Genomic DNA, 15,129 nt, shown 5'->3' with positions numbered 1-15,129 from the left:
AACTAGGCTCCACTACTGATCAACATGAAACGAAACATAGCAACGACCAAGATCTTCGTTGAGCTCCCATCTAAACTCGGTTGCATCACCTACACTGGTATCATCAGCACCTGCAATTGTTGTGATAGTATCTGGTGAGTCACGAGGACTCAGCAATCTCAAAACCCGAGGGATCAAGACTATTTTAGCTTATGGGTAGGAAGTGGTGATGAAGTGGAGTTGCAGCAAGCACTAAGCAAAATGGCGGCTAACATACGCAAATAAGAGCGAGAAGAGATGCAACGGAACGGTCGAGAAGCTAGAAGTGATCAAGAAGTGATCCCGAAACTACTTACGCACAATCATAACACAAAGACCGTGTTCACTTCCCGAACTCCACCGAAAAGAGACCATCACGGCTACACACGCGGTTGATGCATTTTAATTAAGTCAAGTGTCAAGTTCTCTACAACCGGATATTAACAAATTCCCATCTGCCACATAACCGCGGGCACGGCTCTCGAAAGTTTATACCCTGCAGGGGTGTCCCAACTTAGCCCATCACAAGCTCTCACGGTCAACGAAGGATATTCCTTCACCCAGGAAGACCCGATCAGTCTCGGAATCCCTGTTTACAAGACATTTCGACAATGGTAAAACAAGACCAGCAAGACCACCCGACTGTGCCGACAAATCCCGATAAGAGCTGCACATATCTCGTTCTCAGGGCACACCGGATAAGCTAAGCGTACAGGTACCAACATAACCCAAGTTGCCAAGGGACGGTCCTGCACGGTGCTCTAGTTTGGACCAACACTCACAGGAGCACTGGCCCGGAGGGGTAAAATAAGATGACCCTTGAGTCTGCAGAACCCAAGGGAAAAAGGCTTAGGTGGCAAATGTTAAAACCAAGGTTGGGCCTTGCTGGAGGAGTTTTATTCAAAGCGAACTGTCAAGGGGGTCCCATAAATCACCCAACCGCGTAAGGAACGCAAAATCAAGGAACATAACACCGGTATGACGGAAACTAGGGCGGCAAGAGTGGAACAAAACACCAGGCATAAGGCCGAGCCTTCCACCCTTTACGAAGTATATAGATGCATTAATTAAATAAGAGATATTTTGATATCCCAACATAATCCTGTCCATCATGGAGCAATTTTCAATTTCACCTGGAACTAACAATGCTATAAGAGGGGCTGAGCAAAGCGGTAACATAGACAAGCAATGGTTTGCTAGGTAGGGTGAAAAAGGTTAGAGGCTGACATGGCAATTTAGGAGGCTTGAAGAGCAAGTGATAGGTAGCGCAGCATAGCGATAGAATGAAGCAACTAGCAAGCAAAGATAGAAGTGATATCGAGGGTAATGGTCGTCTTGCCTGAAATCCCGCAAGGAAGAAGAACGAGTCCATGAAGAGGACAAACAGACATAGTCGGACTATGTGTGTACTCTGAATGATGTAGATTTATTTAAGTACTTGTGTGAAGTGGCGATTGTAAGCCAACTCTTTATCCCAGTCTTGTTCATTACATGGGATTGTGTGAAGAGGGCCCTTCTTGCGACAAAACCACGATGCGGTTATGCCTCTAAGTCGTGCTTCGACACGTGGGAGATATAGCCGCATCGTGGGCGTTACAAATATGCCCTTTATCCTCTTTTCTTTCTTTCTTCCCTTCTTCACATGAAATTTAGGTGGCTCTATGTCTGGTCATGTTGTCTTTGTCCAATCATGTTCACTAGGAACAGGACATATCATTGGTTCATAAGCTGCTAGGTAAAATGGTTTTTTGAAGAATTTGCACACAGTCCTCTAGAAATCTTTTTTCCTTGTTAATTGCCGATATTGCATGGTTGCATGGTGTCCCACTTAGGTCCCACTTTCTGCAACCACATGTATGAAGTGCCAAGTTGATAGCATGTGTTTGCTGCCCACTGGTTACTTGCCATAAATTAACACCAGCTTGAATGGGTTTACAGAATCTGGCCCTTTCCTTTTCCACCTCTAACTTCTCAGCATAATGGGATGTGATCTCCCACAGAGTTGCCTTTCCACTCTCTCTATTCCTATGCCACCTCACCATCTGCTTATTCTTAATACCATCAATCATAGTCCTAATAGGTTTTTTCCTAAAATCAAGGATGTACTTGTTGAACACCTCAGATAGGTTGTTAACAACCAAGTCTGTCTTACAGTTTGTGTCAAAAGCATGCCTAGCCCAGAATCTTGCAGGTATTCCACTCAGCCACTTCCAAGCTTCCTCACTCTCATTTTTTAGATCATTCATTGCAATGTCAAGCTTGTATTGGTTATAAGCATAACTAGCATTATCCATGCATTTCTTAAGATCTTCTCCCCTAAACCCAGCATTCTGGAAGTTTGCATACAAGTGTCTAAGGCAAAATCTTTGGTGGTAGTTGAGAAATACTTGATTAATTGCATTTAGTAGGCCCTGTTGACATAGCATATCATACTAAGCTACTAACATTATAGTATAAGGATCGAATTTGCATTAAGATAAACAAGAGGATGCATTCATATCTTCTGTCTATCAGACATGATAGTATAAGGACCAAATTGTCCAACTTCTCCTCCTAAACATATCTTCAGTTGGTGCAGAAACCAACACCAATTTGTTGTATCCTCTTGTCCAACAATACCAAATGCCAATGGGAAAATGTTGTTGTTGCCATATCTGCCAGCGGCAGCAAGTATTTGAGCACCAGTGGTGAGCTTAATAAAGCAGCCATCAACACCTATATTGCATTTGTAAGACCAAATTCAGTAACTATATGAAACTATCAAACTATTCTATATATGTCATCTACAAAAATTTATACACAATTCTATATATGTCATCTACAAAAATTTATACACAATTCTATATATGTCATATAAAAGCAAGGAGCTAGTTTATTCACTATATAACACTACTAAACATACTTAAGTTGTACATGTCACTAACCTACTAAATAAAGCACTAAAATAAAGCATATACAACAAATAAAACAGGTCACTAACCTATGAATGGTCTGCATCCACTGAGAAAGCCCTCCCTTGCTCCATTGATGCAGAAGAACATAGCATGAAATCTTGGTCCTGAATGTGGTATTTTTGTAGTAGGTTTTGGGGTTATAGTTGTAACTATAACTCTACTCCCATGGTTTGTATCCATGATTGTTTGAGCATAGTCCCTCAGCCTGGGATACTGTTTCTTGTGTTCTCCTAAAACAGCCTCTACAGCAAGGATTTTGGCCCTATAGGCCATGTGCTTGGGCACATCAACACCATACTTCTCATTGCAGTTGTCAATCAGAGTCAAAATACTTGTGTTTGGATCAGACCTGAACAGTGACTCATATGTCTGTGCAAGCCACTTTGCACTAACCCTTGATGTCTCTGTAGTGCTAGGGCAAGTGTGCTGCAGCCTCATTTTTTATATTGTAAATGTCTTCTCCCCTTTGATAACTGCTGCAACTATGAGAACTGACAATGCTCCTGTTTGCATTCAACAATTATCCTTTTGTCTGAGTTTCTATGATACCTAAAATTTCTGACTTGTGTAATGTGCAAGCTCAACAGAGCATCTCTGAATTGCTGCTGGTTTGTGAAACACATGTGCATACATAGTTGTTGATGTGGTTGCTCTAGTTTTTCATTGTACCATATCCTTGCTGGCCTTTTCATGGCCCTACTCTTCCTTCCTTTTGGTAGGACAAATGCTAGTGGCTCAAATTGATCATCTTCACTATCCAATAGCAACCCTGGTATCTTCTTCATCTAATGATGGCCTGAAATCTGGTTTCAAGTCCTCTAACACATTAGAATGTGTCCTAGTGGTGGGCCCTCTCCTAACTGGCAGCTTTTGCCTCTTTTTACCAGCTGCTTTTATGGGTGGTTCCTTCTCCTTCTCAGAATCTTCCTCCTCAATATCAAACAACTCCTCAACCTCAGTGTCACCCTCATAGTGTAGCTATTCCTTATCTGTTTCTTCATCTGAATCTGCATCCTTTTCTAGTTATGCATCGGCTAGCCTCTTTCCCTCTATTATCTCTGTGTCTTCAGCAATCTTGTACTTCTTCATGCAGAAAGGGTTGTTGTCACTGTCATATGCCCCTTGGGAGTCGCCATTACTCTTATATCCCTCCTCTTCCTCTTCTTCCATCACAGATTTGAGCTTCCTCTTGCTGACATTTCTGCTCTCGTGTGCACATACCAGCAGGTTGTACTAGTGCACTACTGTTACTGCTTTGACTCTCATAAATAATACCATGATCATTAACAGCAAGCACAGGAGGATCTCTCAGATCATACACAACAGGTTCTTCATATAGAACTGTGGCTAATTTTTCCTCACTAACATGAGATGCAGTACTGACAAATGTTGTGGCCCTGACTAACAAGTTCAGAAGTAAAATGTCCTCATTCTGCTTCTTAATTTGCTGCAACTTGATGTTTGTGTCTATCAAATCTAGGGCATGCTCTCTCTGCACTCCTATGCATGTATTCCCCATGTGGTACAATTCATCATTGAACTTAAATCCTTATGTTCGCATCAGTGCATACAAATTCAAATATGTGACATCTGAGTTGCATATCTTCCTATCCAAATTATGCTGAGCATCGAAGTGAATCCTAACATCCCAAACAACATCATCCAAACTACAATGGACATCAAAATTTCAATAAACCTAACCCTAGCCCGAATCATGGCACAAATGAGAGAGTAGAGAGGGAGAGGACAAAGCACTTACGTACGCCACCCAATCCATGGCTCCAGTGATGGCTCGTGGTAGGGTTGGCCACCCAGATCTCAGCCAGCCGCAGCCACTGCTCCATGGACAGCGGCACCTCCATGCCCTCGTCGTCGTCGTTGTAGTAAGCAGACGAACTGGACTCCTCACCGTCAACTTCGATTCCTTTGTGCGCATTGCTCCCGAGTCTAGGGAGGTCTCCATACCCGCCCACAACGCCTCCGTTGCTCCAGCCACCGCGACCGCCGCCGCCCGGACTAGCCAGCGCGAGGAGAGGGAGAGGGAGAGGAGAGAACTACTAGGGTTAGACCGAGCCAAGACCAACCGAGCCGGGTCCGTCCTAGCCACCCGAGCGACGCACCGGTTCGGCGGCTTATGAACTAACTGGTGGGGCCGGGTTGTCAGATACAGCGTCAATACAGAGTTATACGCGGCTTAGCCCGTATTGCAGCGACCAGCCTCAAACATGGTACTGACTTGTAAAAAATCTGAATAATGGTACTGATCCGTTACAACTGCAAGTGTTATACTTCCCTGCAATTAACTCAAGCACCAAGTGAAGGGTAGACTCCTTCTGGATGTTGTAGTCCGCCAGAGTGCGGCCATCCTCAGGCTGCTTACCAGCAAAGATGAGATGCTGGTGGTCTAGGGGGATGCCCTCTTTGTCCTGGATCTTCGCCTTCACGTTGTCGATGGTGTCCAAGGACTCCACCTCCAACATGATGGTCTTGCCTGTCAGGGTCTTGACGAAGATCTGCATACCACCACGAAGGCGGAGCACCAGGTGAAGGGTGGACTCCTTCTGGATGTTGTAGTCAGCAAGAGTGCGACCATCCTCAAGCTGCTTGCCAGCAAAGATGAGGCGCTGCTGGTCCGGGGGGATGCCCTCCTTGTCCTGGATCTTTGCCTTCACGTTGTCGATGGTGTCCGAGGACTCCACCTCCAGTGTGATGGTCTTGCCCGTCAGGGTCTTGACGAAGATCTGCATACCACCACGAAGGCGGAGCACCAGGTGAAGGGTGGACTCCTTCTGGATGTTGTAGTCAGCAAATGTACAGCCATCCTCGAGCTGCTTGCCGGCAAAGATGAGGCGCTGCTGGTCCAGGGAGATGTCCTCCTTGTCCTAGATCTTCGCCTTCACATTGTCGATGGTGTCCGACGACTCAACCTCAAGGGTGATGGTCTTGCCGGTGAGGGTCTTCACAAAGATCTGCATTTGTAAATACAAAGTAAACCCAGAGTAAGGAGCAGTTGAAAGGAAACATGCAAACATAAATAATACAGGTACAGAGAGAAATGAAATCCTAGCTACATATAAACGAAAATCTCAATATGAACCTAGTAAAAATCCCAATATATCAGCACAATCTTAAGCCTGGTGAGAAGGATATATACTCTAAATCCTAGCAAAATCTATGCTCAAAGTGGGACACAACAATCTGAACAGGTGCAACAGAAATAATAACATAAATTTCAGAGTAGAACCAAGGCAAACTGCACCATGAGAAAGCTAGTAGTAAACAAATCCAGAATCAAGAACCTAAAAGAACCCAGCATATAAACTTGGCAACAATCCTATAGAACCAACCTATCCAGCAAAACGTAACAGATTAAACTAGTAGCAAAACCTAGCAAAAGTTAACAAATCTATCAGCACAATCTTTGGCCTGCTGATAAGGCTATATAGTCTAACTCCCAGCAGATCTATCTGAAAAAGTGTATATGAATCAACAATAATAACACGAATTTCAGACTAGAACCGACAGGCAACTACAAGGGTGAACCATGAATAAGTAGGGTAAATAAATTCAGAATCTGGAGCCTAGCGGAATCAACCAGCTAGGCACACCTAGATGAAGCGAGCCAACAAAATCGATGCATAGGACTACGACACGCAACCAAACGAGCGAAACCAATCAACCAGCCACGCACGCCTGATAGGGTGGGCCGAATCGACACCAATCGGACAATCGACGAGTGATCGAATCGACAGCAATCGATCAACAAGCAATAGCGCAGATCTACTGCAGACGACGGCTGCAAAGTACGATTAGCAGAATAGAAATTACCTTGGGGAGGAGGACGAGAGAGCCCTGGCTTCGATCGGTCGGAGATTCTTCGGTGGGGATTGGGTCGGCTTTGCGGATAGGATTGGAGAGGGGGGTGGGGATTTTATTATCGAGGAGGCCGGGTCAGATGGGAAGGGAAGAGGAGTCCCGTGAGGATACGGCACCGGTGCCGAAGACGTGTGGCGTGGGGAGACCGATGGGATCTTTTTCTTCTGTTGATGAAGATTTTTATTTCCTTCTTTCGCCAAATCCCCCCTCCCCTTTTTTTTACCCTCGAACAAACATTTTACTTTCTCCTACATTTATTTCTGCGACAAGTAATTTAAGATGAAAGGGGTATTTACTTGCTCTCTCTCTTCCTCCCGCACAATATAGATTGGCACAATATCAGATTGGCAGCTACTCCCTCTGTCTAAAATTACAAGGAAGCTAGGCTGATTTTATAGGTAACGAGATTTAGGTAATTAAACGGAGAAGAGGCAAAATATATAGGGTCCCGGTAACGCCCACACGTGTGGGCATTAAGGGCATGTATAATGGTTCTATCTTAGCAATGCCACGTAGGATAAATGATGAGGTGGAGAAGAGAAAATTCATAAGAAAAGGCTTGTCTTCTTATAGCACAATATGTCTCACCATGTTTTTATGAATAGCTAGCTATTGAAGATAAGACTAAGAGATGACCCATTGTAGACATATTTTTTGTCATCTCTTAATTACATGCAAGACTTAAGATAAGACTATCTTATCAACCATTGTACATGCCCTAAGGGGTCTGGCCACACGTTTTGTGTGGTATCTAAAAAAAAACAGTCCACACGCCTACGTATGGGCAAAACAAGTAATGCCAACACACCTGGGTTTTTTGCCTCGTGATCCCTCTCACACGCCTACGTGTGGGCAAAATAAATAACGCCCACACGCCCGTACTCACTATCCCGCACGCTTCGCGTGACAGTCACCACGCGTCCCCGCAGTTGCCATGGTCCGGACCCTCTTCCATGTTCGTTTTAACTGCAGTTATCATGTTGCTGAACTACAATTGTCATGTCTGACAACTACAGTTTCATTGGTTGCTCAACTGCAGTTGCCATCTCAGGACAAGTGTCGGATGCCATTTTTGGACAACTGTAGTTGTTGTCATGTATGGTCTGGCCTACTACAGTTGCCATGAGAAAAATTTAGGAGTTGCCACCTACTAACACTAGGCAGTTGTAATGTATCACTACAAAAAGGGCATGGCAAAAAGACATGTTAGGGTAACGAGAGAATTGTCATCTGCTTACAAGCACGCTATGGCAGTTGCCATGTATCCTGCAAAAACACATGACAACTCGAGTAAGAAAAGAGTTGCCATCTGCTTACAAGCACGCTAAGGCAGTTGTCATGTACCCTGCAAAACACATGGCAACTGATAGCCTTGGGTGTGGGAGTGGAGACGGGCGTGTGGGCGAACCGATAAACGCCCACACACCAACCCCTCTGCATGCGTAAAAATTAGTGTGTGTGCGAACTGCTAAACGCCAACACACCCAACCCCTTTCGCGTGGTGAAATAGGCGTGTGGCGACCGGATGAATGCCCACACACCAGCCCAGTCCTACATGGCATAAAAAATCTAGCAAAACATGCCAAGATTCGTGCAAACAAAAACGGACGTTCATCCATGCATGTGGACGAGATGCAAACGCCCACACGTGTGGGCGTTAGTATTTTTGAATATATATTTTGAACTTCTTCTCTCTCCTTGTTGTCGATTCCCATCATACTAAGACAACCACGCACGAGACCGACATCAATGCCATGTCGGCGACAAGATGGGCAGCAACTCCGTCGTCGTTGGGACCCTCGTCGCTAACACCAACGGCATGGAGGGGCTGGCCATGGATTGATGTCTTTACGAGCTGAGAAAGATTGGAAGGAGAAATGGTGTGCTGGGCGTTCTTCACATAGGAGAAAATTGCATGGGAGAGGCAAGTGAGGTGGGTTCGTGGACAGAAAATGTTGAAGGACCCGGTAAAAAAATGTTGAAGGAGAGAGAGACGAGTGGGTGCTCGTGGTAGCTAACCGCACGAGAGGGTCGTCATCGTTTTTTTCTTTTTCCTCAAAACTAGCGGTCATCGGCAAAGGTCGTAATTGTGCACCTTATATTATGGAATTGCATGCGATTCCTAATACACCCCGTTAGAAGGGAGAGTCGTCTTTCCTAATAATCATGATACTCAACACACCCAATATATTGGGAAGGGGGAGTACCAAATACACCAAATTTGTTCGAGAAGCTCTTGGGGCTAAAATGGATAGACTGCTAGAGATGCTTTTATCTAAAGATTGTACACACTATTTCTTGAATCATTTACGACCATCTTCAACAAAACCCCTTCCGATAAAAAACTGGTTTAGGTGGAGTTGGATCAAAAAAAATCGTCCAACAAATTTTGTAAATGCGATTTTTGGGGACCTTATATAATCAGCCTAACTTTCTCTCCATCTGGGGGAAAATAGCTCTTCCCACAAACCTTCTCTAAAAATGTCACATTAGCACGCCACTATTATACCTGTCGCGCCGCGCCATAGCCACCGCCGGCTGCCGACCATCACCATCTAGTGTCCGTCATTGTCGCCGCTCCTCAACAATAAACCATTATATGGGGAGTTTTTAAGGGGACTTGTTGAAGATTCCCACATACAAATCTCCATAAAATACATCAACATCTCCATATAACCATCTAAAAGTATATATACATATCGTATAACAAATTTTGACGGAGGTTTTTAAGGGACCTGTTGAAGATGCTCTAAGGCCAACTCCAACGTGGCGACCCATTTCGTCCGGCCATATCTGTTTGGGTAGAAACGGACAAAAAACACGGCCTGCCAACGCAAAACGGGTGGGTGTCTATTTTTCTGTCCGTTGCAACCCATTTCCGGACCAAATTTGGGTCGGGTTTGCTCGACGCGAACGCGCGCCACACTCACCCTTGTCCTCCCATTGGTCCACCCATCGGTGGTACAACGAACTTTCTTTCCTTCCCCATTCACACTCGTTGATGTGGATCAAATCATGACCAATGCATCAAAGAGTGAGGTTTATGCTAGCACAAATATTAAAACATTATAGCAACCAAAGAACGACGTGGGCAAAACCATTATCTTAGTTGGGAAGCTTTGGGAGAAATGACCCATCAGATTTCTAGCTACAACTTCACACCTAAACTCAATTAATTCTAGAAGGGTCTAGCACGTGTTAGTGGCCAGATAAGATGGTGTTTGAAGTCATCTTTCATTAAAAAAAAAAGATGCATCATTTGAGGTCTTGAGTCAAAAATTGTGCAAGTTCCCGTGCAAGTTGTCCTGAAATTAATTACAGCGCGAGGCTCAACAAGTTTGCTCCTGCTACAACTTTGAGCTCACTAATTTACCCTTCATTTTGAGTTGTTTTCACACCTAACTAGCAGATGCTTCATCGGTGCTTCTAGTACAAGTACTCCCCAACTGTTCCATGTGAAGGAGGATGTGATTTCTGAGTTTATGTTTGCGGTCAGTCGGTGAGGTTGTGTAGTGTCGAGAGCACTAGTATCATTGAGTGTTAGCCTAAGGCACTGCATATACAGCATCTGAACTGAGTGAATAAACTGTATGCATCTATTACTCTATGGCAAAACGAAGACGAACAATAACCGTTGAACAGTGACCATTAGGCAGCAGGTCGTAACTGTCAAATCTGTGTGCTAAATGCTAAGCCATGGCATGATGATCCATCTTAAGAAAAGCGCTAATTATCAACAAAAGTCGAGGGGGATAAACATCCGTTTGATATGATCAGAACTAAAAGCATCCAACTGCTAATGGCCAACAGAAGTCACCGAAAAGAAAACAACGTCACTTGCGAAGAACAGGGCTAAACACACGGAATTAGTGCTGCACCGCTAACTGATCTATGAACAACAGATGAACATGAACTAACCCAAACCAATCCCAACTGTCCTCAGGCTAGCTAGTTTTTTTTTCTTTCTCTTCTTGTTTCTGTATGAATCGATCCACTGTCGCCCCCTTCTTTTCCCTGGTTAGCTCCCCATGATCCGCCTGATGGCAGCTCGCTGCGACGAGGATAGCCTCGCCGGGAAGGCCACGTCGAACCTGATCCTCAGGCTCCCCTTCTTCCCTGGCTCCTTTCGGATCGGCCACCCTTCATTCTCAATCACAATCTCCTGGCCAGGGCGCACCACTTCCTCCACCCTGACGGGAAGGCTCCTGCCATCAAGGGTCCTGAGGTTTATGGTCGTCCCGGCAAGAGCGTCCACCAGGGGGATCTCCTGGCTTACCAGGAGGTTGTTCCCTTCGAGAGTGTAGGTGTCATGGGGCTTCATGTCGATGACAAAGGTCAGGTCCTGCGGTAAATAGCCGGGCAGCGTGTCGCCTTTGTTGGGAAATGTCATCTTTGTTCCCTTTTTCCAGCCTGGCAACACCTCGACCTGCAAGATCTCTGTCTCAACTTCTACCTTTCTGCAGAAGATGACATGAAGAGGGACAATCAGATACGCAAGATACTGAACGCAACATCTCAAGCCAACAAAACTAAGAGGAAGAATTTCACTCAATTGGACTACAAGGGTAGATAAATAAAAGGTAACAGACTGGTTATCAGCCACCTGTGCTCATATTCAAAAATGATTTTAACATCAGTTATGCAAAGCACGTGTGCCTTTATCAACCACCTGGCTTCTCAATGTAAACAACATTCAGAATTCAGGCAAACAGTAGCCATGCCCTTGCTATCAAAATCCTTTATTTAACTTCCAACAATTCCACTTTGGATTTGTTGGAGGATTTAACTGGATATAAAAGGATTGTAAATTGTAAGGGTTGATAAATTCAGAAAAAAAATGCAACAAGAGTAAAATATGAAAAGGTGCTCTATATTCATAACTCCAGGTAAAACATGCTAAAATAGGCAAAAGAAGATGTTGAGCAACGATATTACAATCAGATAACACACATGAATTCATGTTAAGCTTTTGATGATCCACACTATAAAAATTTACTTGCAAAAATGGACTTGGCAATACGCAATGATAACGCAGTAGAGAATACAAACAACATTTTGAAACTTTAATTGCAAACATCATGTCAGTAGAGGCTCATACTCAAGCTTAATGTTCTCACATTAAACAGAAGCCCAACGAAACATGCATGTATATATGAGAAAAGTAGACACATACCCATCTGATTTTGCGACATTCCTAGTGATCTTCATCTTCCTTTTTGTTCCATTATACAGCTCTTCGAGAGTGCAAAGTAATGTCTTCTCCACAGGCGGTGGCTTTTCCAGATGGCTTGTACTGGTACCAGGCTCCTTCTGTGAACTGGAAGAAGCTTCACTTCGACCATTCACTGCTGAGGTCCGGTGTGGTGGTTGAAAGCGCCTTCGGTCTTGACCAAAGGTGTATGGCTTGTTGCTCGCCATGAACTCATTAAAGATATCATCTGGATCACTAGGATTGTAACGGAAATTACTTGGACCACTTGAGCCAGAAGCTGTGGCGGTCCGGCTTTGCGAACCAGGTGGAGGCATACCCTTTAAACCTTCTTCACCGTATTGGTCATAAATTGCACGCTTTTCTGGATCACTTAGTACCTGGCAAAATTCAGACAAAATTGCTGAGAGAAGGGCAAATAAGTAAAACAACTCCTGAACTACATATTTAAGTCATGAAGGCGCTTAGGGGGGGGGGGGGGGATGGGAAACAGATCGCATAACTGGTGCTTTTCTGGAAGAATATGCATTGTATAACTGATGCTTTCCTAGAAGAAAGTACAGTACATCACGTACTGCAAGCCCAGCAACCATGTATGTTGTGGAGTGCCAGACTAAAACTAAGCAAGTGCAGTGCAGTACAACTCTGAAAGTCTTGTGAGGCAATGAAGTCATATGCAAGTGATGGTTACCAGAGAAGGAAAGCAGCCCCAGTTTAGTAGCTTTTGTTTGCAATTGCATTTAAACAATGAAAACTGAAGTGGTGGCGCAACGTTCAGGACATGTGTAGTGTCTGGCGGTTCCGAGGCCTCGGCACCAGTGGCGGTGGGAGACTGGCAGAGCGGCCCAACTTTGCCCCCTTTTCAGAGTTGGATTCTCGCTTCTTGTGGCTGGATTGCGTCATGTGTGTTTGTGTGGATGGCATCTGTTTGGTGGTGTCCGTTGTAAATTTGTCTAGCAATTGTTGGTCGTAGTCTTGTCTTGAGTGTGTGGATGTTTCGGCCTACTCTTAGGTTTGTACAGTTGTAACTTACTTTTTCTATCAATGCACCGATACGGAAGCTTTGTGATTTCTCAAGGAAAAAAATAGTGTATTACTATATGGGCAGTTGGGCATCACCATACTAAATGTGGAAGTTGCAGGTAGCCTAAGCAAAAATATTTTTCAACATACTGCAAATGTATTTTCAGAGATTTAACCAGTTAACGGTTAAATTTAAGTAAAACTAGTTAACAGTCATGACTTTTGACTTCTGAGATGGAGAAAAGTATAGCTACTTATGGATCAGGATACAAAATTGCAGATCTCAATATAACCTGACCAGGGTTCACATTGTCAAATTGACTTTTTTTCATCCAATTTAAACTGCTAGAAAGGATAAATGAAACAACAATCTCATTTTGCACAACGAAATGCTACACAGAAGCAGTACATGCCCAACAAGTACTAAACTGCAAAGAAGAAAACCATGAACCATATGTTGGTGCTTGTAAATTCAAGTAGATTGAACATTCTAATTTCCAAATGGGGCACCTAGCACAACTTGGAGATCCAGATAAAACTACAAATTTAAGCTAAAAAGCTTCTTTAGCATGACTAGCTCGAAATGGAGATGCTGGTGGTATGTTGTACCACAGCTAAATGGTCAATCTTCATAATCATGATATACAACTGAACACACTAATCGAGCAACCTTTTTTATATGCGTAAAACCAAAAAAAAAGATAAATTGTAACATTTATTAACACTAGAAGCTCCCCACAGGAATAGCTATCATTCTATCTCGAACCGGCACCGAATCAAACACACGTACCCCGCAACCGACATTGCATGGAAAATAAATGCGCATAATTCACTTGCCTCGTAGGCCTCAGTTATCTGCTTGAACCTGGCCTCAGCCTCAGCGCCACCAGTCGGGTTCTTGTCAGGGTGCCAGGTCCTAGCGAGCCGCCGGTACGACTTCTTGAGGTCCTCCAATGAGGCATTCCGGTTCACCTTGAGGATGTTGTAGTAGTCCATCGCCTCTTTGCCTTCCACAAACACAAGCAAACCACAGATGAGCAATCAAAACCCTAACCCTAGATCACCATGCTTCCAGACCCCCAAATCCGCAAGAACCCCACCAAATTCAGACAAACTTTGGGTGGTTCAGATCCTACCTTTCGTCCACCGCAAGCTGTTCAACACCGGATTCTCGGCAGCAGCGCCAAGAAATCGACGAAATCTGCACAAGAAACGCGGTGGAAATGCCTAGCCTCGCGCGACCTTCAATCCTCAGATATAGCCCGGCAAGAATTCGACGGGGGGCAGCCGCAAGATCGTGCCTTGCGTCTACCTACAACCAAACAGCGCCGAATCAACACGCCAGAAATGCGACGGATACTGAGATACAGATGAGCCAGAGGGGGGGAGAGGAAGATAAGGAACAAAACCGCCACCTGCGGCTTCGAAACGCCGCCGGAAAACTCACCGGAGAATGGGCTCCGCCGGCTCGGAAACCTCCGCCTTCCCCTCTCGCCGCGAATCTGCGGCAAGGGGGCGGAGCCGCCCTGATCTCGCGAAATAATTTTTGCAACTGACCTTTTTTTTTTCTATCCCTCTTGCTATTTTTTCTTTTATCTTTTACCTATAGGGAGGATATTGATTTATTTATATTAGTTTTCGGGGCTTTTGAGGAAGGGGAGGAGTGGGATACTCCGTATGGCTTTTTGGTATGGCCTGATTTTGAAATGGGTGCGGCGGCTATTCAATGGGTGATTGGAAGGGGGAAATTGCACATCTGTGTAAAACATACCATCAAATGATTTTTCCTTTTTTCTTTTGCCCAACTTTTTGTCGCAACCCCTTCCCAACCTTGACATTTCTCGGCGACGGTTCGGTTAAATTAGACCGATATCTTCACTCGTTCTCTTTTCATGAATACGCAAGATTGTGTATCATTTTATTGAAAGGTAGAGGGTGAAACAACTACAATGTGCGACTCGTAGCCCTGCATGTACAAGCCTGTCGTGATTGCAAGCACAGGAGCACAACAAAAAAAAGGGATGCTCATCCCTAAGACTAAGGGGCAGT

The 15,129-nt window shown here is 44.5% G+C and overlaps 1 protein-coding gene and 1 pseudogene across 3 annotated transcripts; both read right to left on the bottom strand.

Moving 5' to 3' along the window:
- Positions 1-5,095: 5,095 nt before the first annotated feature.
- On the bottom strand, positions 5,096-5,947 carry LOC123136035 (polyubiquitin-like; annotated as a pseudogene).
- Positions 5,948-10,596: 4,649 nt separating this feature from the next.
- Positions 10,597-14,762, bottom strand: LOC123136034 (dnaJ homolog subfamily B member 1). 3 transcript variants are annotated; one of them, XM_044555316.1, is made up of 5 exons: positions 14,528-14,762; positions 14,217-14,392; positions 13,918-14,087; positions 12,022-12,437; positions 10,597-11,305 (listed from the first exon to the last, which is right to left on the bottom strand). In XM_044555316.1, the coding sequence occupies exons 3-5, from the start codon at positions 14,074-14,076 to the stop codon at positions 10,867-10,869; spliced, it is 1,014 nt and encodes a 337-aa protein (XP_044411251.1). In that variant the 5' UTR covers positions 14,077-14,087; positions 14,217-14,392; positions 14,528-14,762; the 3' UTR covers positions 10,597-10,866. The 3 variants fall into 3 exon arrangements, with proteins under 3 accessions (XP_044411251.1, XP_044411253.1, XP_044411252.1); XM_044555318.1 differs by having other exon boundaries at positions 14,496-14,730; XM_044555317.1 differs by having other exon boundaries at positions 14,217-14,388; positions 14,528-14,715.
- Positions 14,763-15,129: the final 367 nt, after the last annotated feature.

This window comes from Triticum aestivum, chromosome 6B (genome assembly GCF_018294505.1).
Source record: "Triticum aestivum cultivar Chinese Spring chromosome 6B, IWGSC CS RefSeq v2.1, whole genome shotgun sequence".
NCBI lineage: Eukaryota > Viridiplantae > Streptophyta > Magnoliopsida > Poales > Poaceae > Triticum > Triticum aestivum.
Note: the sequence above shows the minus strand (reverse complement) of the source record. Positions and strands in the feature narration are given on the sequence as shown.